Below are 26,850 nucleotides of genomic sequence, written 5' to 3'. Positions count from 1 at the left end.
AGTACAGAAATGTCTGCATATACAAAAGCATAATTTGATATGCATTTGCAGGAAAATGATTTCAACATGCTCTTACTAGAAATAATGAGGAGGGTTCATTCAGTATTTCTGTTCTGGTTCGTTTGATGTTGGCGGAATCAGATAATTTCCCATCTCACACTTGCTTGATGAATAATTTGCCTTAGGAAATATTTGTCATGCTGATTTGTCATCTTGTTCATCTCAGCCATACTCCGCTCATATTTGTCTCTCTTTAAGTGCAGAAAACGAAGTGCAAACTTTCATACTAATGCAGAAAATGAAAATGAAGATTTTAAATTGACTTTAAGTAATGTAGCATGAGTTTTGGGAGTTTTATTTCTTAGCATGTCTCTACATTTGAGTGTGCATTCCTGGAGGCTTGTGGGTTTGCATTCCTCTGATGGAAGTTGTGGCCCACCTCTGAGGCCCCCCTGCAAAAACACGTGTATGACGGTGTTGTCAAAGATGACGCAGCAGAAGCTGGAAAGAAATAACGGCTTAACCTTCTTTACTCCTTTTACCTTCTCTTTTCATCCCGTCTTGTTTTTTCTGCTTGGCACAGTTAACTTTCTGTTTTCTCAAACTTTCCTCGCTGCCGTCTCCTTATCTGCCTCTCTGTTTTTGTTTCCTCCTGCTGTCTTCCTTTTTAAAATTCACTCCCTCTTTTCCTTCCCTCTCTCTTGTGGTCTGGCATTTCTCTGCTCTACATTCCAGCTGTGTTTGTGTGAGTGTGTGTGTTGTGCGGAGTGCTGGCACACGCATATGTCTGTGAGTGATGCTGAATTCTTTCTATGTAACCCTTTGAAGCTGCATATGTGTGTATGTATTCATACTATATTTGCTTTACCTCATGCAGAAGAACACGTTCTGTTTCTGTGAGCAACATTATTTGAAGCTTTATGTGTGTGTGTTTATGTGTGTAGGATTTCTGCAACCTGACACACTTCTGCACGCTTGATGTGAGCATACGTGTGCATATGTGTGTTTCCTGATGGATGCTTGCATGCATGTTCTTTTCTTTAATGCATAAATAACATGCAGTATACTAAGCATGTTTGTTTAATGAGTAATGTATTTTTCTTAATGTGTATTCTTTTTGCACACATACAATCTGCATTTGTCTTTGTGCACTCTCACACAATTCTACAAACCAGAGTTCTTTATATCAGTTAATCCACTGTTTGTCTTTTGGCAAGCTTAGTCATTGTATGGTACATCTGCATATGGAATTAGGGTGTGCAAAAGATCCTTTAGATCATGAAGGATTAGAATATGTCAGTGATTCACCAAAGCAGAGAGATCATAGTAATAGGCCACAATGCAAACTCTATCCCTTTCAGCTCTATGCCTCTAAATGAATGTTTCCAGGGTTTTTTCTTCAGCCAAATCTGCAGACTGTAAAAAGAATTGGATGAAGTCTAAATAACATCGACCATTTGGTGTCTGAAGCTATCTTTAGAAGCCAGTCTGTGGCAGTTACCATATTTAAGACACTGTCCTTATTTTTTTGATTAGACTACAAGCAAAGAGGTGGTGCTATGGTCAGACCTGCTAGCTTGTAGTCATATCAGCCATGTCTCTAAGAAGGCATAACCTGTGTCCTTTTTACAACCACCAATTTATAAAAAACATCTCACCCTGCAAATTTTGTGCAGATAAGATCATAAGCCATTCTGATCAAAATCTTTTTTTTTTTAACCAGCCTGTAAACATGTTTATATCCACAGTAAAATTGGGCATTTTCACACAAGGTGTGTATGTGACTTATGGTGCTACTGCAGCCAGCCTCGAGTGGACTCTCGAGGAGCGGCAGCTTTTCCACTTCTGTATTGCCTTCATTTTTTAGGAAGCTGCCACTTTACCAAATGCTACCACGTACACTCTATGGTAGGGCTGGGCAATTAATTGAAAAGTAGATTAAATCGCATTATGGCCTGCTTCAATTTTCAAAGGTGCAATTGCACCTCACAAAAGGTGCAATATTTCTATAACCTGAAATTTGTGTTCAAATAACAGTTTTAAACATTTTTTTTTGCAGCAGAGATGTTATTCATGACATATACAATCATTAAAGTGCTGTTTTTTTTTTAGAATAGTAAACAAAAAATCCTACTTTCTTAATTTTTGTAGTTTTTTTGTATTAAATATGAAAATGACAAAACCCCTTCAATGCAACAATTAATATCCAATTGGCAAAACAAGTCAAAATCATCAGAATGTGTTATTTTTAAAGGGGGGGGGGGGGATGCCACCTTTGCTATAACATGTTAAGTGGAATTTCACTCCTGCTAGTTCTTCCACAGTCAACTCTAAGTGATATCAGAAAGTGGAAGCGTTTAGGAACAACAGCAACTCAGTAACAAAACAGAAGACCACATAAAATCACAGAGCGGGGTCAACAATTACTGAAGCGCATGGTGAGTAAAAGTCACCAATGCTCTGCTGAAGAGTTTCAAACTTCCACTGGCATTAATATGAGCATGGAAACTGTGGTGGGAGCTTCATGGAATGGGTTTCCTTGGCCAAGCAACTGTGTGCAAGCCTATCATCACCAAGTCTTTTGCAAAGCATCAGATGAAGTGGTGTAAAGCACACAGACTGCGGAGCAGTGAAAATGTTGCCGGCCAGACTGCATTGCCCTAACTGTGAAGTTTGGTGGAGGAGGGATAATGGGACTGTTTTTCAGAGTTTGGGCTAGGCCCTTTATGTCTGTTGACTCCCTGGCCTTCACAGGGCCCTGACCTCAACCACATCGAGCATCTTTGAGATGAACTGGAACAGAGATGGCAAGTCAGGCCTTCTTGTCCAACATCAGTGCCTGACCTCATAAATGCTCTACAGAATGAATTGGCACAAATACCCATAAAAACACTCCAAAATCTTGTAGAAACCTTCAAAGAAGAGTAGAGGCTGCTAATGTGTTTCACACCTTCATGATAGGCACCCAAAACTTAAGACTTAGTCCTCACAAAGAACTCTGTCTCAGAGTTTTAGAACTGTTCTGGATTTATCTAAAGCAGCAGGGAGTAAAAACTGGTTAATTGCACAGTCGAAGTTCAAACTTTGGATGCCAACACAACAAATCGTCTTCATGTCCTTCAGAGACATAATCCTAAACAGAATGCTGAGAGTAAAACTGTGAGGAGATCAGCCTCACTGTCGTCAGCAGGGGCAGATCTAATCCTGTTGTTTTAATTGTTGCAAGTGGCATTCTGCTCTCATTAACAAGCTTCTTTACTGCTTCACACGAAGTTCACCAGCCGTGTTAACAGAATCATGAGTGAAACTTTTGAAGGGAAGGCTTTACTGTATGTCTGTAAACATCGCCCCAATCCATCTAGCAATAACTATCACTATTCTTGTGATGTTTTAGAAAGAAATAGAAACTTTGTTTTTAAAGGCCGATTTTTGTTTTTCTCACTAAAGTTTACATTTTGTCCATGTAGGAAGTATCTGAGAAACGTGATTGAAATTGTTTGAATACATCTTGTCACCTTAAACTTCAACAATGCATCATGCAAACTAAGGGACATTAGAGATTTTTATGCAGATTCTTTCATGATTTCCTCATATGGGTGGATCAGTGTTTGAATGTCTGAGAGAAGAATCACAGTTGGAATGGAGACAGGGGGATTAGACCACAAAAAGAATATTTAAAAGGGGAAATGATGCTGCCTCTTCAGGAAAGTCCTATAAATGTCAGTTAGCCTTCAGCATGTGTGTATGAGGAGCTATTATATGAGCCAGCAGACACGCACAGGCACACAGTTATACAATAAGGAATGAAAAAGACTAGATATAAAAATGTAATGTTTGTTATGTTTTTTCTACATTTTGTTCATTTGTCTTTATAGAAATACTCTGACAAGACAAAGCAGAAGATATAGTGGCTATTCAGAGACATAAAACAGACTAATAAAAGACAGCAGCTTTGATTTATCCTAAAAATGTCATCCTGTTCCTCCTGAGTTTCCATGCACTCTCTTTTATATTCTCAGATTTAATATCTTATACTTGCTTTTCTTTCCCTATGTCTGTCTGCCTCTTTAGTTTCTTTTGAAAAGCACAGAATACGCCACCAGGGGGCTCTCAATCAAAACAATAACCAAAAATGGCATGTAAAAAAATGCTGCTCAGCTCCGTCATCCTCCACTGCCTGCTTCTTGGTCGAACTGAGGACTCTGCAACAGAAACTGCCCTCCATAAGGTGTATTTACTATAAATCCATCCATTTTCTTCCGCTTATCTGGGGTTCATTTCCCGGTGGCAGCCGGCTAAGCAAGTCCACCTAGATATCTCTCACCCCAGCCACGTTTTCCAGCTCTTCCACAGGGAGGCGATCAGGAGGCATCATGATCAGATGGCAAACCACCTCAACAGTGGCTAAGCTTAGAGCTCCTTCCGAATGTACAAGCTCCTCACCCTATCTCTAGGGTTGAGCCCAGCCACTCTCCTGAGGAATCTCATTTCAACTGCTTGAACCCGCAATCTCGTTATTTTGGTCATTACCCAGAGTTCATCACCATAGATGAGGGTTGGAATAAAGATTGAACCATAAATTTAGAGTTTTGCCTTGTGGCTAAGCTCCCTCTTCACCAAGACAGTACGTCTGCAATACTGCTAATGTTGGACCAATCTGCCTGTCAATTTCACGGTCCATTCTACCCTTACACATGAACAAGACCCCGAAATACTTGAAGTCCTTTACTTAGGCCAATGACACCCTCCCCACCTGGGGACAGCACACAACACCGTTCCCTCACAGCAAGAGGATTCCTTGTTCACTACGATGTTTTTGTTTCATGGATGAATTTCATTTGCAGAAAAGCGGTTAAAAGTGGCCAAACTGGTTTGTGCTGTAGCCTATGCACAAAACTTTAACCAGCTTTTCTCCTACATTAAGTGAAATTCACCCTTTAGATATAAACAGTGTTTCACTGTTTAGTAAATGCACCTTATGGACTGCAGGTTTTATTGAACAAAGTCAATCCAGAACAATCTGTAAGCAACAGAAGTGGATGTAGGTGAGCAGTGTCTCTCAGAAATGTCTAGTGGGGCCACTAGACATTTCTGAGAGGCACTGATTGGAAAGGATTGGGCAGCATAACATGAAGCCAGTCTATCTCAGGTAAACATGAAACATGAATGAGATACAGCAACAGAGTGGCAACTTGCAGTAGTAGGGTTTCCACTGCAACGCTATGCATGCTGTACAGAATATTAGTTCAGTCATTTCATTTTTTAATGAATATGGATATTTCAGTGCATATTTGAATCTTCTCCTTCCTTCAAATAGCGTCTTTTTCTTTTTACTTTCTGACTTTCTTTGCTCTCTTCTCTTTCATTTCAGTCTTTTGTTTACAAGCATCATCTCCCTCACCTCTTCGCTACCTGTGTTATTTCTATCACTGTGAATGCTCTGTGACTCATGTAGCGATGACCGGGCTGTTGTTAGGGCTACATGTGACGCATTTATAAGAACCCTGGGACATCGTAGTGACAACACACAAGCACACACATATGTATATACACTCAGTTTAAACTCTTCTTTGGTCTGAGTCAGGTGGAGTCGTGTCATGTTGTCTTCCTTCAGCCACGAAGGTAGCGGTACATACCTGCCAAAACGCTTTTATAACATGCTCACTCTCTCAGGACGACATACACCTACTGCATGCTGTCTGAGTTAGCCAGTCACTCACTCACACATTCATCCCAGTACAAATGGTCAGACTCTTATTTTTAACAGTAGGACTGATCTACAGGTCATGAAGCTTGGGACATTGGAATCATTTTATAAAGGTAACAGGAGGTCAAGGTTAGCTTTAGCATTACCAACAACTAAAGGAGCCATGCTGCATTTGGCCAATTGAGTAACCTTCCACATTGTCTGGAATTTGCACATTTATCACACACATTTTTTACATCACAAGTAAAACGTTGAGACATTATTAAAGCTTGAGCATCTTTCCTAAGGACTCTCGTATATGTGTAATAACGATGTAGGGGATTTACCATGGTATTTCTAAAACATGGACACAATCTCAGAGACATTACTCACTGGATTCATGGGAGGTTTTAAGCCCAACAATGGCAGGCTATTGTAAATGATGTCTCAAGCTAACATTCAAACCAGTCTGGCAAAAAAATGGAGTTGATGCAGGTGTGGTGGCTATTTGACCAAAATACAAACAAATTAAAACAAAGCAAAGATAACCAAATGGTCTATGCAGACAAAATATCCATTCTCCATGAAAAAGCTCTGTCTTTTTGATAGTTATCTTTCAGATGGCTAGCAAGGAAATATAAGAATGAAGAAACTCATGGCTCCTGTCACTCTTGGTAAAAACATAAACCCACCTAGGTGCATGCTTGCCCTCTACTTGCCCACGTACCAACATACTTCGGATATCACATCAGGTTCCCCCAGTGTTTCCTCAGTACGAAGAAGTTCCTGTTCTTACAGAATATTTTATTTATGACATATTTGCCAATGTTGTGTACGCACTATGGAACTGGGGAGAGGGATGGGATTATAACTTATTTATTTTACTTATGTAAATCAATTTGTGCTACATTGTTTTGTATGATAAGTGCTATACACATAAAGATTGGTTGTTTGTTTGATGTCAGCAATGTGATTGACTGGCGCTCAATCCAGAGTAAATTCCACCTCTCGTCAATGACAGTGGGGTGCCCTTTGACTCTGAATGGGTTAAGCGGTATAGATAATGGATTGATGGATTTGGGCTGTTAAAAAGGGAGCTTTTGATAAGACTATTAATGAGACTTCTGGGTCTTTGAAACCAGCCTCAAGTGAAGGTTTGGGAAAGTGCGGTTATGTACAGTTCACTCTAGATTTAATTTTTCAACAATGGAGGTTGCTGCTTGCGGTTGACCAACTGATCCTGGACCTTTGTTCTACTGCTTGAACCACTGCAAGCGTTCAATAAAAAAAAAGAAGTACTCATTATCTTATCAAGGTTTTTCAAATTTTACCTCTTACTGACTTTAAGCTTCTTCTGCTTATCACCATGTGCTGCCATGTAAATATAGGAAATATAGTACACACTACATGATGGATTTGCCATGATTGTGAAACATCTTGTTGAAACTAAACCAGCATTTTTGAAGAAAGAAAGAATTTTGGACAGTTTCTTCCATTACCTGGCCAGTAATCTTCCTTTCACTCTGCCATAAACTTCAAAAAGTTCAAATCTCAGCTCCTGGCACAAATGGTTAAGACAATAGTACTGAAAACCCCATACAAACCCTGCAAAAAGTTCTGTTGTGCAATGAACAGGGAAAATTCTGACTTTCTCCTCCTTCCACCGCTCCATTAAAACATTCAACCCCTCTAATTTCTCTCATTTCTAACTCTGTATTAAACTTTTTCCTCCCCTTCAGCATCTCCAGTGCACCATCCAGGCGCTACAAGATGAGCTCCGAATCCAGCGAGATCTCAACCAACTTTTCCAGTCCGATTACTCCGAGACCGGCCTCTTCGGAAACCAGCCAATCACCCCTCAGGAAATGACGGAGGAGAACTTCCTGCGTCTGCACGGCGAGTATGAGCGACAGGTGAAGGAGCTGTTTCTCCTGAGGAAGACTCTGGAAGAAATGGAGCTGAGGATAGACACACAGAAACACACATTAAATGCAAGGTAATTGTTATTTTAAAAGATGAGAGTTTTTACCGTACCTGTCGACATGAAAATTGCTTTAATGCTGTATTGTTCTTCCAACAGGGATGAATCGATAAAGAAGTTGCTGGAAATGTTACAGAGTAAAGGCCTGTCAGCGAGACAAACCGAAGAAGACCACGAAAGAACCAGGCGACTCGCAGATGCTGAGATGACGATCCACCAGCTGGAGGGTCTGCTGGAGCAAAAAGACAAGGAGATGCTACAACTCAGAGAGGTGTGTGAGCATTCAGTTATTCCCACGTGTGTGGGTGTGTGTGTGCGCTTGGTTACAGCCAGATGTGAGTGTGTGCAAATCAAGCCATGTCATAGCCAAGCACGTTTCTTGGCTGCCTTGACTTCTGTCTCATAATTCAGCTTTAATTTAAGTCAGAAACATTAACACCAGAATGCACAAATACACAGGGAGGTACACTTAATCCTTTCTGTCCGCTTTCTCCAGCACAGTTAGGCTCTTCTCTAACAGCTCACTCTTTTTATAGAGTGAGTTTGTCATACAACAGCGCCCTCTAGTGGGGGAACAATGCTCAGGAACAACATACTCGCCAGTCTCTAGGTGTTGTAACCTTTTTTTTTTGTCTTAAAAAAAGACTTGTGAATGAACAAATATGTAAGAGGAATACTGAAAAAGTCAGAACTGCCCTGCAAAAGCACTTCAGATTAGTGTGGAAATCAACAAAAATGAAAGAATTCTTTTCACAATCTAGTTGAAATTGCACAAGATAGAAATACAAATGCTTTACTTTTACTTTACAATACTTTTATGACTTTTTTAGGGGAAACGTGATCTTTTTTGCGGATACAGAGAAGTTTTTCAAGGACAAACATTGTATTTCTGATAATGATTTTCACCTTTAACCTCCGTGTTGTCTTCCTCCAGGTTAAGAGCTGTTCATAGTTAGACTGAAAAGTAAAAAACGTATTAAAAAGCAACAGATCTCAAATCAATCTATCATGATCAGCTCCAAATGCATCATGGGCCACAGCTGTGAGTGGGAAACCAAACCAAATCCAATGATGCATCATTTCCTGTTTCACAGGTGGCAGATGACTAAGAAACAGAAGGTGCATTTCTGGGATAGTGCTGTAACAAAGCTTTGCTGTCATTATGCCTTTAGACAGTCATACCAATACCACAACGGCATGATAAGACTTGTTGCCATCTGTTCCATTCATTGTTGGTTTTGGTTTAGTGGGATTGCAAGAAAGCATGGCACAGTAGGAGCTCCACATACAGACAGAGTAAAGAGGCAAGCAAATCAACATATGAAAGTCATACTTATACCAGGGTTATACAGACAAACATCCAAACAGTACACGTAAAAGCAAACAAAAAAATCTCCAACCAGCATGCATTCATAACACAGGCACTGGCCGTGTTTTATAAATGTGCTGATCTGTTTAAAAGAAACAATGTAATCTGCGAACATGATATTCTGGGGAAGAGAACATCACCTCTTTTAAGTCTTTGTTGCTCCCTCTGAAAATGGTGGCTTAACTTGGCCCCCTTTATGCCTACGTGATATCCATTTTGAACATGAAATGTCAGAAACAGAAATACCCTTAACTTTCAAAGGCACTGTGAATTGGGCTAGAGTCAAGAAGCAGTTTTAAACATGAAGTCTTCTTGTCCATAATGCTTCTCATTACATTAGTGTCTGTTTTTCAACAACACTTGACATGAGACGTTATTATTAAAGTCTCTGTAAAGTGAAATCCAAACTTTGTGTCTTAACACACTAGATATGTTGGAATAAAGTTGCTGTAAACATGTTAAAACACTCTGTGGCTTAATTTTTGATTTAGACAATCAGAAAATTGGTCATATCTTTCCTGGCTTGGTTTTATTTGGGCAGGGCAAATATAGGAGCCCATGACATCACCAGTTATTACAAGGAATTATCCCACCACTTAACGCTACAATGATATAAAGAGCGAGCAGTTCATCTCAGTATAGACTGATGTTAGCTGATGTCACAACCTTTATTGAAAGTGAACAGCCAGCTCTATGCTGTGTTTTTCTTCTTTGTGAGGTAAAAATCCTAAACCCATCAGTCACGGTGGCCTACTGCTCATCAAAAGTGTCATTACAGAGAGATTTCTACCAGAAATCAGTAAATATGATCCCAAACTTCTGTGTCTCAGCTCTGGTACAGAGCCAGGCAGCTGCACTGTGATCAGAAGCATTTTTTAAAATATGAGATCGTATTTCTTGTGAGTGGGCGTGGCTTCAGCTCATTCAACCAACACGCCCACACCATCCTAGAGCAGATTTTACTGCCTGATATTTCCTGATTTTGAAGCTTAATTTTAAACTCAGAGATGTTTTTCATGACTGAAATTTGGCCTGGTGGTTCATAACACAGATGCCTGTCACACAACAAACTTAAACAACAGGGTTTTGTAATCACTTTATAGGAACTTTAAAGTTCATATTACAAAATTACATTTGAAACAAAATTACATAGATTTTGGAAAGTAGTTTGAGTCCCAGTTAAAATAAAGGTCACAACAGAAAATAATGTAGAAGTGTCTTTCTTGCAATAGCTTGCAGACTTCCTGTTGCACTGCTGACATTTCTTTTTTGTTCATTAATTTTAATTTTACTAATTAATAGACCAGCCCTGCTACTTCCTCCTGCTAAAAAGGCTGTGAGTCTGAAGATTATTAAATCATGTCCCTTGTGAGGATGGAGATGAGGTGCTTCAGTGAGCAACTTCTGTAAGGAAGCATAGAAAGATTTTTAAATCGAGGCTACTCAAGTAACCTATTATAAATTTACATCATAGACTTATTTCTTGTGTATAAGTCTGGTAGCATGTCTACAAAACTGCACAAAAACACTGCAGTGTCCATGTTCCTTGAAACTGTCTGTGTACTTTATGTACTGTTCTTTTGGGTTGGAAAGAGACATTTAATAAGTGAGTGGACAAACTTCAACACAGCCGGACATCTCCTTTAAAAATTCCATGAAGCTGCCAACATGCCTGGACATGTGATGCTTACTGTGGGCTAATAGAAATCCTAAATTTGTAGAATTCTGTTTTCATTTCAAAATCTTATAAAAAGAGTAGAGTATGGATACGGGAATGTATAAACTGCTACAGAGGGGATTCCAAAATTAAACAGGAAACTTCCGGAGTTATTGTTTATTTCACAAACTAGCTATCAACTTACTAGGGCTGCAGCAATAGATTATTTTTGTAGTCGAGTATTCTATAGATTCTTCTTATGATTAATCGAGTACTCTAATAAGAAAGATTGCATTTTTTTAATCACTCACTTTTGCTTTTTTCAAGAGAAGTGGTACTAGACAAATGAGAAAAGAAGTTTGGTCTCTTAAATGAACTGCCTCTATATTAAAAATTGGTATTAACAGGTTCTCTAAAGAAAATATATTTAGCAAAGTGCAATGAAGTTCTGATGACAGTTTACATTTCTTAAAGTTACAAGGAAGTTAAATAATTACATTAGATTAGGCCATATTTAGGGATTTAGGGATCCTTTACAAGGAAATGTTTGGTGCCAACACTTTATTTCTTTCATTGTAGATTATTTCTATTCTCCAAGTTGTCATTAAAGTAAAGGAACACTTAATCATTTTAAAATCCTCTATTTTATGCATGAATGTAATATTTCACATTATAGCTAGAATAAAGCTCCATCATTCACACAGTGGTCTGATGATGGCCAATAGGTGAACCTTTAGATTACAGGAATAAAGTCTATTTTTCAAAAGGGTGTTCACTTTCAATTTTTGCACTTTTTTTTGTGAGTTCATCCACCATAAAACAAAAATATGACCTTTTAAGATCATCCACTAACATGGAGAACACACATTTTAAGGGATAAAGCTGCCTCTATGACCTGTTGAATCCTGACTGTATGATGTTGGGTCAATCAGAGAAGTTTATGAAATTCCCTGAAGTCTGCAGACACAAAAGGAGCACTGCCAGTCACGCAGGCAGCGCGTAAACTCAAAGGTCTGCGCAGATTTACAGGTGCAGGCGTAGTGCTGCATCTGCCATGAAGCCACAACCAGCGGCTGCGTAAAAAAGCAGGGCGAGTAGCCTACCTGTAAACATCACTGCATCAACTTCTCTTCCCTTGTGATTTTCACGCCACATATCATGCATGTTATGTTATAGTAACAGTGAAAACAAGGTTTGTGCCACACAAATAGCTGTCCGTGCGAAACACAGGTGATGTCCAGGCTACAGCTGGACATATAAAATGCAAATCACAGGCACTGTAGTCTTTTTTTGTACTTTTACTGTTTCATTGTACTGTTTTTTTCTTCAATTCTTATTGTTTTTATTGTTATCTATTTATCTACTTCTTTTTATGTATTCTATGTACAGCACTTTGATGGACTGCTGTCTTCTTGAAGATGCTTTATAAATAAATTTGACTTGACTTGACTTGACTTGACATATATGGATACAGGACTGATTTAAGCGAAGCCTCGAGGCAGATAATTTGCCTTGAGAAATCTTTTGAATCGAATTACCTGAATAATTCGAGGAATCGTTTCTGCCCTAAAACTTACCTTTGAGGGGCTCTAGTTCACTCTGCTGTCAGGAGGTAAATATGGAGCGTTCAATGTGAAAGTAGTCAGAGTGTAACCTGACACGCCAGATGGATGTGTTTCACACATCCATCTGAAAAAAAACAGAGGCTTTGAAAAAAGTGTGATTGGGTGAACATTCTGTCTGTCACATTTCTATGGGCCAATCAGAGCAACAGAACACAGGACGTAGTAGCTATCGAGCTGGGCTACTTAGGAATAACGCGAAACGTGGCGACTATAGACAAGTTAGTACTCGACTTTTGTCATTTTTGAAAAGAAAACAACTCACTGCTGTTCTTTGTTCTTCTTTTAATAAAGAAATGTTGTCAAGCTCTGATTAAACTTATGCTTTAGCAGCATCCTCGCTAAGCTCTTCCTCCATAACTGCACCAGCTCTTGCTGATGCTTGTTTACGTCACGACTCTGCTGCGCCTGAAAGTACTTCCCCTCGTTGCTGATTGGTCCTGTCACTTTCGAACTGGGCCTAAACGGTTCAGATGGGAGCTTTGGAAGATGGATTCACTAGTGAAAAACAAGGAAACGGGCGTATCCATCTGCTTTGCAAGGTTAGTCAGAGTGCCCTCTACTGGATGAATTATAGAACACAGACATCAGGCCTAGGTAAAACAAAGTCATATTCTCTGCACCTTATTTGTGAAAATACAAGTGTTAACTAGGGATGTGCGGATTTAATGGTTAGATTCGTTTATCAAATTAGCCAGTGCAAGATTTACAAGTTGGTTAAATCATCTATAATTTTTTATAAACATGGGCTTGAAATCCCAGTCAATAATGCTTTTTTAAACTGATGAACCTCCCGCAACTAGAAGCTGCTGTGGCTGCGATAAATGGTTACTGCCTTCCTGTCTGAGCTTTCGCTTGGCTCTTCACTGGAATTAATATGAGAAGCTAGTGTTAGAGTGTTGCAGAAACAACGCGGTATGACATTTTTTAGAGTAATGAATGGAAATAAAGTGGTATGCAGACTTGCAGACCGTCGAGGGTTGAACTCGCATATAAAAAATCAACCAAAGTGAAAAGGCCACGTATGATAGCACGATAATAACCTGCAAAGAGGAGCGAAGGCTGACGGAGCTAGCTGCTAATGTTTGCAAGTGTGATGTGCTCTGTACAATGTGGCTAACACAGTGACACTGTGATGAATTTGACTGTTTTCTCAGTATTTTCCTTTCTTTAGACTAGTTGGTAAAGTGTAATTTAAATGAGTGTTTAGGAACATCCCTGGTGTTAACATTGGCATCTAGTGGCCAACTTTTGGCTGTTTAATGATTATTTTTAATAGGCTGTAATCAACCAATTAAATCAGTCCGCTGACTTATCTGTCAGGCTCTAATCGCAACCCAATAATTAAGTGAGGAAGAGTATACTTTTCTACATAAATTAAACAGCATAGAATGAAAACCAAAACCACAATACTATACTGTAAGACTAAACTTTGTATGGTAGAGACCTGTTATTGGATGCTTTAGTCTCATAGCTGGCTTCATTTATCTGGTTCAATCCTCTGGACTACAGCAAGGAGAAAGGTGAGTTTTATGGTTGGTTTGGTTCCATAATGAGCTACAAGATTAGATGAGAGACTTGATAAATAAATACATGAGAACTTGAAGAGAAGAATTTCTAAAAAGAAAAAAAAATCTAAGTGATAAATTTTGATATTAAAAACTCTAAGCTTTAGTATAAAAATTAACATTATGTATACATTTCAGTCACCTGGCTGGAGAATGTCCCACTTCTATATCTAACCTTCACCTTTGCAACCCCTCTGAGAATCAACAAAGGCTTATCATATTCAGTAATGATCACTTTGGAGAAGGATTACAGCTTTTCTGCATCCCTTCTAAGATTACCTCTGATGCTTCTCCAAGGAAATTAACAGCCAAGAAATGTATTCTAGAGTAATATCTAAGTGCATGTGTGTGTCTTTTATTGAGTGTGTGGGTGCTGCTATGAGCATTCACAGCATTCATACCAGCGCCCTGAGCCATGGCACCCGACCAGCCCTTTCTTTTCACATGTGTGTGTTTTTGTGCTCCCTGGCTCGTGCATTAACCGTCTTTGTGAGAGTGTTTCCTACAAAGAAAGGCAGCGATGCATAAACTGCCCTCTGCTTTCATTCCCTCTCTCTCTCCTTCTCTTTCTGCCCCTTTTTCTTACCTTTATTGTTCCTTTACAAGTAAAACTACACTCCCCCTTCTTTGTGTCCCCCTTTTGCTCTTACTCCATTTGACTTGTGAGTTATGATGTGGAGACATGGGCTGTGTGTATAGGAACCTTTTGCATGTATTACAGTAAAATAGGAAAATTTGCATGCTGTATTTTCAAGAATTTTATGCAAGAAGACTGGATTTCTTTGATTTATATTGATTTTTTTTGTTTCATTTTTGAGATTATTTTTGATGTTTGAATGAAGATGCTTCTACGCTCAGTACAATAACTGATGAAGCATCATTTCAGGCTTCCAGATCAGACATTTTTATTTACTTTTGAGGGTAAAAAGTTGTTAGCTTAGCTTTCATCACAGTCCCCAGGATGTGGGATGGACGGATTGACCCAAGGAGGATAAAAGCAAGCAGCTCCACAACAAGAGGAAAACACCTCATTCCTGCTTCCCCCTCTATCCCCATCTCTCCCTCTTTCCCTGTGTCTCCCTCCATCCCTATTCCAGCTACTTTCCATGTGTCTCCCATATTTCAACCCTGTCCTCCTCGTTCCCCCTCACACCGCCCCCAGCTTAGTCCCTCTCCTTCTTTCCCTGCACCATCCCCTCGTTCCCATCGCCTCTCCGTCCACCCTGCTCTCCCTTCGTCCTGCCCTCCTCACCATCCCTCCTTCGTCGTCGCCTCCTCGGCCCATCCCTCTATCCATCACTCTCCGTCCTTCCCTGCTCCGGCTCCACGGCCCACACCAGCCGTCCAGCCTTCTCGCCATCCCTTTCCTCCAGTTGCTAAAGCTTCCAGTCCTAGCTCACGACCTCCTCCTCCCTCTTTTCATCCGTCTGTCCCTGTGTCTCTGCCGCCTGCTGACCACCGTGGTGTCTGTGTCCCTCAGGAGCTGCACCGGAGATACGAAGCAGCTCCAGAGTCAACGAAGACCAAGGCCCTGCAGACCGTCATCGAAATGAAGGTAAAAGTTTTGTTTATTACTTCTTGTTATAATCTTTGCTTTAGCTTAAACACTACATACTCTTTCTAAACTTAAAACAAAAAGTAAGGCAATTTGTGTTTGGTACATTATTTCTTTGTTGTAACAATGCTTCTTGGTAATAAATCTTATACTGTTGAAAAGTCTGTTTATTACCCTTTTAAATGATGCCACATTTGTAAGGATCATGCATTTGTGGGATGAACAGCAGAGCTGAGTATGTGGGTTGCGCCCATGAAAAATGTGCCAAATCTTCTCTGCCAGTGCCAAACAGCTTATCTTGCTGTTGCTATTGACTCTTGTTTTGAGCTTCTGGTACCCCCAGGTGCTGCCAATCAGGTGCCTAATAGGCAGCACCTGTGAGCTTGGGCCCTGCTACAATGGTCAGTAGATGTCTGCTTCAAGAATCGGCGTGCCTCGTTTGACTGATCTGGATAGGGCCTGTCGGTTGGGCAACGTCACCAAACACTCATCAAGAATTAATGGCAGAATCAGCTGTTTGGCATTGGCAGAGAAGATTTGGCACATTTTTCATGGGCGCAACCCACATACTCTGCTCTGCTGCTCATCCCACAAATGCATGATCCTTACAAATGTGGCATCATTTAAAAGGGTAAAAAACAGGCTTTCCAACTGTATAAGATTTATTACCAAGAAGCATTGTTACAACAAAGAAATAATGTACCAAACACAAATTGCCTTACTTTTTGTTTTAAGTTTATGTCATATGGGAATAAGATTATCTTAGGAAAACAAGTTATACTAAAGATTTTTTTAGCACTTTACAGGAACTTTCAGTTTTGCAGGTGGTAATGATAGAGCTCATCTAGATTCCTTTTACACTTCTGTCTGACTGCAGACAGTAACCCACCCAGTGCCTTTCATATAGCATTTCAGGTCACTGAAAATGCACTTTTTGGAAAACTTCCAGGGGGGGAAGATTTTTAGAATCTCTGTTTGCTACATTTATGTGAAGACAGGGAAAACAGAGGTTTTGGCTTGTAACATCACACTGTGCGCCAGTTTCTCCTCTATTTGATATCAATGGTGTGCAGCGTTATTACATCTGTTTACATGGCAACGGTAGATGCTAAACTTGTGCTGGTGTTACTTTACTATTTTTACTTTTTACACATAGAGAAGGAAAACCTCTGTTTTCAAAAATACCCGCCTATGTGTAGAATTCCAGTCAGAGTTTCCTTATGGGTATTTTGGATGGTTTTCGTTTGTTTGAGGGGTTGCTATGACAAGCTCAACACAAACTACACATTAGAGGTTATTTTATCAACTGGTTAGATTTCCTGAGCATAGTAGAAATTGAACATACAACAAGAAAATGCTAGCAAGCCATCTTCTTGAACAGTTAGCTGCTCTGCTGCTGTACTCTGTATATTTTTGATATAATAGATTATTTGTGGTCCTTCCAGTAGTCTTTCCCATCTTCCTTTACCTGCCTAAATACCTTCATACATGCATATTTGATCACATGTATTTTCTTAGTGTGCAGATAAATAATCTGCTCAGCTGTAAAGCTTCAGGCAAAAAGTCAAACTTTTTGAAATTTCAAATCAAAGCCAACAACTGTATTTTTTTCTTTGAAATTGCATCAAGCAATATTGCTTATAGTCTACAATTTTCTGTCGTAGTACAAGTGTAGCTCAAGTTAAATGATGGCTTAAAAAGAGTATGAAATTTGTAGTCTTTATAGAATCACTTTGTAGCTCATAAAACTGTAGATTGCTCCCTCTAATGGAAAGACACCCTCTTAAATGTGCTGAGAGTTCAGACAGGTCAAATCTGACAAATATAAAGCTACACCTAAAATACTGAAGGAATTGAATGAATTATTAAGACAAATTGATTTCATGTTGTTAATGTTTGTTTTTAGCTGCGTCATAAGTGAATTTGGCATAAATAGTCCATATAATCGCTTTTCCAACTGCCAGGAGCCAAAGCTACCTACTGTGTCATCATATATTCCCTTTTCTTTGACTTGAGCTGAACTAGCTCAGCTTATCTGTCAAAGATTCCAGGATATTTCTGTTTCTTTTTGGATGATTTTATGGCCACGGCCCACTACATCACACCTGGTCTTTTCTCTTAACGTGGTTGCGTTGATGTCCTGCCAGGATGCCAAGATCAGCTCACTGGAGCGTGCTATGAGAGAGCTGGAGGAGGAGGTGAATATGCTCAAGTCCAACGGAGCTCTGAGCAGCGAGGAGAGGGAGGAGGAGATCAAACAGATGGAGGTCTACAGATCCCACTCCAAGTTCATGAAGAACAAGGTGAAACATTCACGCACACACTTTCTCTGCTGGCTTTCTTTTCATATTCTGCGGATTTTGTCTTGCTGGAGAATAAATCTTAGAAGTGATGTAACAACTTTATAGACAAGAACTGAGAGGGTTGCTGTTTGAGTCCTATTTGGGAAGAGGAGACAGTTTAGAAATTTTGTGTTTTTCTTCTGTTTTCTACAGTTAACAAGTTCCCTTGCCTATCATCATTATTAGGTTGCATCATTAGATGTTTGTAGCATTAATCATCTACAACTTCATAAGTGTGTTTGATATCTCTAAGAGCTAGGCTTTCCTGTATTTTATATTTTCACACAGTATCTTTAAAAATAGCCATTAGCCAAAAAATGCTATTAAGAAAAAATTTCACCCTCTAATAATATTATCAGTTTGTTTGGTTTGGTTGTTTATGTAACCAACCACTGTAATGCTGCAGCTATGAGTGTATAGTCTGGGATTTCTTTGCATTATTTCAGCATGTGAGATGTGTGTTGTCTGGGCGGCCAGTGAAAGTGGCAGCTGGTTTGTTGTGGTCATGGTGACGCCCTCCTCTCCTGCCAGGTTGAGCAGCTGAAGGAAGAGCTAACTCAAAGCCAATCAGAGAACGAGGAGCTAAAGCAACGAGCCAATGAGCTTCAGCAGGAGATGTCTGCAGTAAGAGACACGCCTCTGTGTCTGTGTGGGCTTTTCTTTTCTTACTTCTCTCTTTCCTGACCTCACGCTGTTTCTGCCCTACAGGTCGGCTAAAAGCTGCTGCATGAGTAGATTCAACTCCCAGTAGTCTTACTGTGTTACAGTACTGTGTGTTCAGACAGCAGTTAACAACTACAACTCTCAATAGACACTAAATGCCCCAACATTTCAAGGGTGAAAAATGTTATGGGTAAATCTGATTCCTAAGTCATGATTTTTGAAATTCAGTTACAGGTTACCCAGCCTTAATCTATTTGTTAAAGGTACAATATATAGAATTTTTGCACTGAACTGTCAACTTTAATTATAAACGACCACTCCTATTATATATATTTTCAGTTGACAACTCAAATTACCTTTAGGAAAGGTGGTTATACGCACATCACGTATAAGGTAACCTAACACGCCAGATAGACTGTTTCATAAAGCCATTGCATAGGATAGAAACCTACCATACAAAGTGTTTTGAAAGAGCAGGACTTCTTGAAAAGTTCTTAGAAGGTGATTGGACAAAAGTTCTGTCTGTCTCGTGCATTACAGGCCAATCAGAGCAGAAAGACCAAATGAGATAGTCAGGCTCCAGTAGTAACCTGAGCTCACCAGACAGGTGCTGCTGTAGTTTATGAACAGTGGAGCTTATCAGTGGATAAAACTCATGCCGAGGCTGGTTGAGAGAGGTGCAAAAACATCTTCTCTGCAAAGAGAGGCTTTCTTTTTGGTTCTTCTTTTAATAAAGAAATGTGGGCCAGTTCTGATAAAACAGCTGCTATAATATAGCTACATCTAAGCTAATCGCTACATGTTAGCAGCAAGCCATGTTGTGTACTAGCTTACAGTACGACTAAACCCCTCCTGTAACTATTGCAAACTCATGCAAAGCAGGTCGGGAGAAGAGTGAAAACATCTTTTCCATCATGAACAGCTTTCAGTGCTGTTTGCTCTTTATTTTATAAAGAAATGTGGTCTAGTTTTGTTAAAACTGCCGCTATACTATAGCCACAATCAAGCTAAATGCTACACCAGTGGCAGCCATTGCTGCCATCACCCAGTACAACTAAATCCCACTTGTAGCCATGGCCTCATTCTCCTTAAATGATGCTGATTGGTTAGGTCTGTTTTCAGACCTGGCACAATTGTTTCAAACTAGAGCTTTGCCTGATGACAGTCATGGAATCTGGCCAATCCATCAGCTTTGCAAGGTTAGCAAATTAAAGACAGCAGCGGGAGAAAGAGACATATGCCCACACAGTTGTCCAATTTTACAAGAAAATTATTCAGTTATAAATAAAGCTTTTTTGTGGCATGATGCAAGTGCATCGTGACATTACCTCAGATATTTCCAACAGTAAAGCCAGAGAAGTTCTCCATTTTTATAGTTTTGAAGGTCCTTGTCTTGCCATGACAAAAGCAGTACACAAAAATATTTACCTCTCCCATACTCCCAACCACAAAAAATGAAAAACAGAACTACGTCTCCCCCAAAATGCTAATATTTTGTATTTTTAGTTGGCTTCAAAGACAGAAGTGGAATGTTATGTCATGAGCCAAAACTGGAGTAAAATTGGAGCCTATCCAGAATGTAGGGACCTTGCAATGGGTTTATTAATTTAATATGAAGAGTTTGGGTCTTTTTCAAACTCTCAATGGCTGTTGGGAAATGTAGTTGTTTGAAGCAGTCTGTACTGTACTTTAACAGACTTGAACTGAGAGTCCAGCTGTGCTGTGCTGCTGTATGCACATATCTAACCTGCTCCTTTTTCTTCTTGCATGAAGGTTGCCTTCGAGTAGTGGCTTCAGTTAGTCTGCTGGGGTTTTACATTTCCTGTGTGGTTTATTTGCAATGACCTTAATTAGTATTCTACTGTTTTTTTTTTTGCTTTCCATGAGAGAAATTAGAAACAAAGTCAAAGTGTCCAGAGTATACCTCATCAAGTTCCCGAGTATGAACTAACACAGTAGAAGCCTCCCCCCTCCCCCCCCCACCCCAGCCATGCACATTATTCCTTCTGCTAGTCACATTCCTCAAAACTAGCACCTAGAATGAGTTCTCAGCTAGTGAAGCTTGTAGTGGATTGTTTTATAAAAAGTTGACCATGTAATCTTCTTTAGTATGTACTCTTAACTCAGTCTTTCTTCTGTCTATCCCCCACTCTCTGCATGTCGTATGTTTGTTTCTCAGATGGATCAGGCAAAGCAGGAGCTGAGCCGTAAGGACAGCGAGCTGCTGGCTTTCAGGACCAAACTGGACACTTTAGCCAATCAGTTTTCTGACAGTAAACAACATGTGGACGTCCTCAAGGAGTCCCTCACTGCCAAGGAACAGAGAGCTGCTATACTGCAGACTGAGGTAGTGCAGCTACTCCTCTCTTAGTAGATGCCACTATATATGACGGCACTATTACATATGAAAGGAAATTTTCTGAGTTCTACTAACGTTGGTATTTGTGTGTGTGCTCAGGTGGATGCTCTGCGTCTGCGTCTAGAGGAAAAAGAGTCGCTCCTTTCTAAAAAGACTCAACAGATATCAGAGTTGACAGAGGAGAAAAGCACTCAGAATGGAGAGATCACCGACCTCAAAGACATGCTGGACGTTAAGGAGCGCAAAGTTAATGTGCTGCAGAAAAAGGTACGAAAACAGCAGATCATTATTAGATTTCCAGATATTAAAGCTTGATATAAATGCACAAGGAGAAAATGAACTGATTTGGAACAAGCAGAGGTGGCAGATGCGTGTAGGGCAAATTTAATTTCTCTGTACTGCTTATGTTTCAATTTGCCATCCTAATTTGTTTCTTTTTTAGCAACATTTTAGCTTCTTCCCGTTTGAATATACATACAGCTTGGTGGGCTACTGAAGCAAACTAGCTGTACTTCTAATCTTTATTTAAAAAAAAAACAAAATCACCACTGTTGAAAACTTTAAACTCATCATTTTATTTGGCAAAGTGGCAGGAAGCAGCGTTTTTTTTCCAGTAGGAAAGTATCACCGATTGGTTGTTTGATTCCCACCTGATAACTCTTAATGAAGTAAGAATAAAAGAAGCTGCTCAGAGATGCAGATCAGAAACTTCTATTTGAAAGAACAACTCATCTTATTATTTTTATGGGCATCTAGTGATCAAATTATATTATTTCAACTAAGAAAATGTAGAGCATGAGACACAACTTACTAATACCAAGTTTTATATCCTGACAATCTGGCTGCATCCTCCTTACCTGTGCAACTAATAAACTAGTGTAAAATGCACACAGGCCAGTGATGGCACACACCATAATTTCTGCAGGTGCAGCCGACACAGATTTCACGCAAACTTTCATTATTGAAAATTCAATCCAATTTATTTTGTATTTCAAGTAGCCTCTTCACATGGCAGAATTTTTGAGCAACTTTGCTTCCTTATAAAGTTGTAATACTGCATTCAAAGAAAACAGTGGTATACTTTGATTAAAAAAAAGAAGAAAAAAGGTGGGGGAGCACAGCTCACAGACTTTGGATCTGTGCCTCACAACTATCACCACAGGCTGAAAGCTCAACCATAGGGAGTGAAGACTCTGTAGATAACACTGCTGCTCAGAAACTGCGTCTTGTATACCGATGTGACTTATATTTTGGATTTTAGGGTAATTAACAGTTGTGAATCTTAAAGTATCTCACGATTCCATTCCAATTCCAGAGTTTAAGTCTTTTCTAATAGTGATTTTTCAAACAGTATAACAGTGAAAACCTCTGTTTTTCAGTCTATAAATAAAAGACTGAATATCAATATCTCATAGAAGCTTTCAGAGCTTTAATTGAGAAGAAATTTATGTTATTTTGGAAAAAATGATGGACAAACTACATGTAAACATTGTTTTACTGGGATCTGCACATTTCCAGCACAAGCAGTTCTCATGTATCACTTGAGCCACTAGATGGGGCTGTGAGAAAGTGAATAGTTGAGGTACTGATTCAGACAAATCAACGGAGAGAAAGAGCCTCAAGGATAGAGAGATAGTCAGCGATGAGTTCCTGTTATATTTTACATCAATGTATTTGATTTTTTTTATAGTTTAATCACAAAACAAAAAGGAAGCTGCCATTGAACAAAACTGTCCACTAACAAAGACTGAAAAATAATCATTTAAACAAACCAATACTCAGACATAAAGGCTTCTTTTTCAGAGACATAAATCTAAACCACATGAAAAATTCAAGGTGTTGATTGATTTTGTACGTCTGAGCTCAATGTAACTATAATGTGAGGTTTTGCTGTTATGGTGTGTTTTTCTATGTTAATGTAGTCACTTAGATGGATCAGCAGCAATGACCTTGTGTTTCTGATGTGTTGCACATTCACACAAGTTTTTCGAGAAAGGGTTGGGCTAATTTGAGCAGCAAAAATCATACTAATTAAGGGTTAAAACAAAAATTCTTTAACAGCTAATTTACCAAATTAAGAGTTTTTTCACCCCTTGTCTTAGAAACTCAACCTCTTCTCCTTTCCCCTCGTCCCTTCTGTTGTCGATGCAGATTGTGAGCGGATAATTGATAGAGACAATCAAGCAGACAGACATAAAGCAGGACGGGGAGGGGGGAGGAGAGAGACAGAGCGCGTTTGAAATCAGATGCATACTAATGAGTTCCTCCTGTTCAATAAATTATGACCTCTGCCGCCTTCAAATAGAATACAGTCCGGCGTCTGAGAGGGAGACGCTGCTGACTCCTCGTTTGTCTCATCTGCACTTTTGATTTCATCTTTACTTCATGTTCTGCATGTGGAAAAACACTAAAAATGCTGTCTTTCTCTTCTTCCTCTTCGTGTTTTTAACCTGTCATTGTATGTTAGCAGAGAAGAGATTCACCACAAGTGCATGGCATTAATTGTGAAGCTATTCGTCTGATCTCCCGACATCCTCTGCTCTTTGTTCATGAACGTAATTTCCTGTAATATGTGGCAAAGATGCAATGCCAACGAGGAGAATCACCAGCTGCTCATTGTTTTGTCAACATATTCACGCTCATTATCACATGATGTGAGATTTTCGAGGCTAAAATAAGACGAGACAAGCTGAGAGGGTGTGTAAACAGCGTGAATGTATGTGCGTGTGCATGCGTCAGCTGTCAGTTTCAGGAAGTGCAGGCGGGATCAAAGAGCCTCTCTGCCTGTCAGTGTCGAGCGTGTGTGTCCACGTGTGTGCGTGAGGAGGAGGTGTCAGTCAAGCTGTCAGCTGAACGCTTGATTAATGAGGCGATGGGAATGTTTTACTGTCTGAACTCACCTGCAGCGGAGTCAGAGGTTACATACCAATCTGACTGTTTTTTTAATTCTACGACGGGTTGTCAGATGTTTGATTTCCTTCCTCTCTTACAAACAAAAGCTGAAAATGTATGATTTTTCACCACCCAAATCCTTCTTAACACCACATTACATAAGCTCTCCATCTCAGGCCGCTCTTTAATCCTCCATTTGTTATTTCTTTGCCAGTCAACCTTTTGTTCCATCCGTTTTTTAATGAATACCGCAAAGTTGACATAACTCCTTATCTTTGTCTGTGATCTCCCCTAATACACACATCCACAGAACATTTCACACATGCAGATACGGACGCTCGCTCTGGGAGTGAAGGAGTCGTTGAGTCATTTCTGCTGATTTTGTGTTTTAACTAAAAATTAATCTGCAGCCAATCACTCTGAGAGGGAGAGGAGGAGGCAGGACAAAGGGGGAGAGAGAGAAGCAGGGGTTAAAGGTTGCAGACCTTAGGAAGAAAGTGTAGATTTGACAGCACAGTGCTGCTCAGGCTTTTTTTAATACTTTATTTATAGATTTATCAAAGATAGATGGAACATTCAGGCAGTCAGTAAGAACACTGATCGCCTCCCCTCCAATTCCTACATTTCTAGAAAAGAAAAAACGAAAGGATTAGGGCCGGAGGTGAAAGAAAAGATAACGGTGTGCACTTTGAGATTAAGTTTGAAATGTCGAGAATAAAGTTGAATCACAATTTCAGGGAAAAAAGTCAAAATTTTGAGAATAAAGTCAAAGCTTATTACTTTAACAAACAAGAAGGAATTTCATTGAATTTCTTTGTTTCTTTCTTTAGAAGAATTTTTTACCTGAGACAGTCAAGACTCATCGTTTCTTATGGTCCTAAATACTCGGAGGGGACATAACAGCGCTCATCTCTCTTTCCTCTTCCTCTCTGTCTGATGCGTACAGATGCCGGACTCAACCTTGATGCTTAATGGGAGATTGATAACTCATTTATTGATCAGAGTCAGCTTGCTGCAAATTATAAAATGTGCAAAAAAGCAAAAAACACTGTTGCACATGTTGTCTATTGGGAACTCAAGTTAATAGTGTGTGTAGGATAAATGAGGGCAATGTTACATGCAAAATCTGATGGGTAATACATTGCATTTTTGTATGGAATATATAAGTAAAAAATCATCATGTATTTTCATTGCTGCTGTCATGCATCACCGTCATACTTTCCTTCAGGAATGTCAGTGAACTGCTAGGAACCTTACATTGGGAAATTGTTTTAAATTTTTCTGCAGAATGAGGTTGTAAAAATGTTCCTTACTTTGGAAAATGTGATTAGAAGTGATAAAATCTCCATTATTTTAAAGATTGGTGGTATCAGATGATACAGTAACGTGATGATCTTCAGTCATGTTTTTAACCAATAGGGGGAGAGTACAATCTATTTTGTACAAATGGGTAGAAAAATTGGGGGAATTGATGAGGAGCAAGGGAAGCCTAAATTTGCATACAATTAAACTGAAATTAGTATAATGGATATTTTTTTCTATTGGAAAAAAATTGTGTTAATAACTTAGGTTTAAAGTAGTTATAACTGAACATTTTCTGTTAACAAACACTGAATGATTAAAATTCTATCAGCAAAGATGCTATCAGAAAGATAGTAGTATGCAAAAATTCATTATCGTCTGAGCTATTTACTAACAGCTGCCCAAATTTTTTTTTGGCAAGTCTGAGAGCTGCCATCACATTAGTGAAGCAATAACTCTGCATAAAAAACAGCACCATTTATGTGTTTCTCTCTCTTTCTTCCAGATCGAGAACCTCCAGGATCAGCTGAGGGACAAAGAGAAGCAACTGAGCGGCCTGAAAGACCGAGTCAAATCTTTACAGACAGACACGTCGAACACAGACACAGCGCTGGGAACACTGGAGGAGGCTCTGGCTGAGAAGGTACGCACACGCGGACACGCATTTGTACGAAGCTGGTCAACCTCAGGTCAGCTCTGGAGCCGGGTTACACTAATAAAACCGCTGTGAATAAAGCTGCCGACCACCCACGCCATGACCAAATGAGTCTGGATTGATGGAAATGAACCAATAATCACATTGGCTGTTTCATTAAATCATCTGTGTTCATAAAAGGTTAGGAAACAACCAGCATGACTTGGAGAATTTGGAATAAAACCAACAGCTACACTATCAGAGTTTAGGTTTAAATATTCAGGTATTATAGCCATAAAACAGTTCTAAGCCAAGCAATCACAGGAACCGAACCACCAACCAACCAACCACCCGTTCTCTGATCTGTTTTTCTACATTGAGGACTTGACCCTGATTCCGGGAAAGGAACCAGTGACACTTTCACCAGCCGAACACTTCAAGAGTTTGATGAGAATATTTCTGTGCTGTTCAGTGCGATTCTATTTCAGTCTCAATTGCCTCCACACACAAGAAACGGGGCGATTAATTGTCCCATGACTAATATTCAGGGTGTCAAATAGACGTGTTAGAGTTGGCGGGTGAAGGTGGCCGACGACTTTCACAGTGTCTTTTTCTTCTACTGTTTTTGTGACTTAGGATAACTTTTCTTTTTCCTATTTTTCCATCTCTCACTTTCTTTAGTGTTGCCTCTAGACCTAATTTCAAATTAGAATAAAAACAATTTTACCTTAAAATAGCTTTACCCCCAGCCCCAGCTGAGTTGTATGCAGCTTTTTTGTTATTGCAAATAGAACAGATCAATCAAACACCACTAAATACCTAGAAGTTAAACATTTTAAATCCCTTCTTTGTGTTTGTAAGTATTTGTGAGGAGTCTTTAACAAGATACATTTTTAAATGCATTTTTTCAACTTATATTTTATTTTAGTTTGGAAGTAAACAGTAAAACAGCATAAAATGTGAATCTTTCCATTTCATAGATCTCATCTATGAATTTCATCCAGAGTCTCAAAGAAGGAGGATCTTCTTTGCACCATTTCCTTGTAACTGCTTTTTTTGGCTGCTGCCAGTAAAATTTTAACCAGATATCTGTCCTCACATTGCACATTAGTCATTGTCAGATTACCAAGATATAACATAGTAAACTTCTTTGGTAATTCATAACCCAACATTTCCCTCAGCTCCTTCCCATGTCATCCCAGTACCTTTCAATTTTCATA

General features: G+C 39.4%; 1 protein-coding gene across 4 annotated transcripts in view; it reads left to right on the top strand.

Annotated features, from left to right (window-relative positions):
- The window catches only part of LOC121505523 (ELKS/Rab6-interacting/CAST family member 1-like), a 188,470-nt gene that overhangs the window by 38,988 nt on the left and 122,632 nt on the right, over positions 1–26,850 (top strand). For 2 of the 4 annotated variants that reach the window (XM_041780921.1, XM_041780920.1), the window contains exons 5-12: positions 7,426–7,682; positions 7,767–7,938; positions 15,364–15,438; positions 17,586–17,741; positions 18,312–18,404; positions 20,623–20,790; positions 20,902–21,069; positions 25,502–25,639. In XM_041780921.1, coding sequence (XP_041636855.1) covers positions 7,426–7,682; positions 7,767–7,938; positions 15,364–15,438; positions 17,586–17,741; positions 18,312–18,404; positions 20,623–20,790; positions 20,902–21,069; positions 25,502–25,639 — 1,227 coding nt within the window. The remainder of the gene's footprint in view (positions 1–7,425; positions 7,683–7,766; positions 7,939–15,363; positions 15,439–17,585; positions 17,742–18,311; positions 18,405–20,622; positions 20,791–20,901; positions 21,070–25,501; positions 25,640–26,850) is intronic. The other 2 variants (XM_041780924.1, XM_041780922.1) reach the window with 1 other exon arrangement.

Source organism: Cheilinus undulatus, linkage group 23, assembly GCF_018320785.1.
Source record: "Cheilinus undulatus linkage group 23, ASM1832078v1, whole genome shotgun sequence".
NCBI lineage: Eukaryota > Metazoa > Chordata > Actinopteri > Labriformes > Labridae > Cheilinus > Cheilinus undulatus.
The sequence above is the reverse complement of the archived record's forward strand: the minus strand, read 5'-3'. Positions and strand labels throughout refer to the sequence as shown.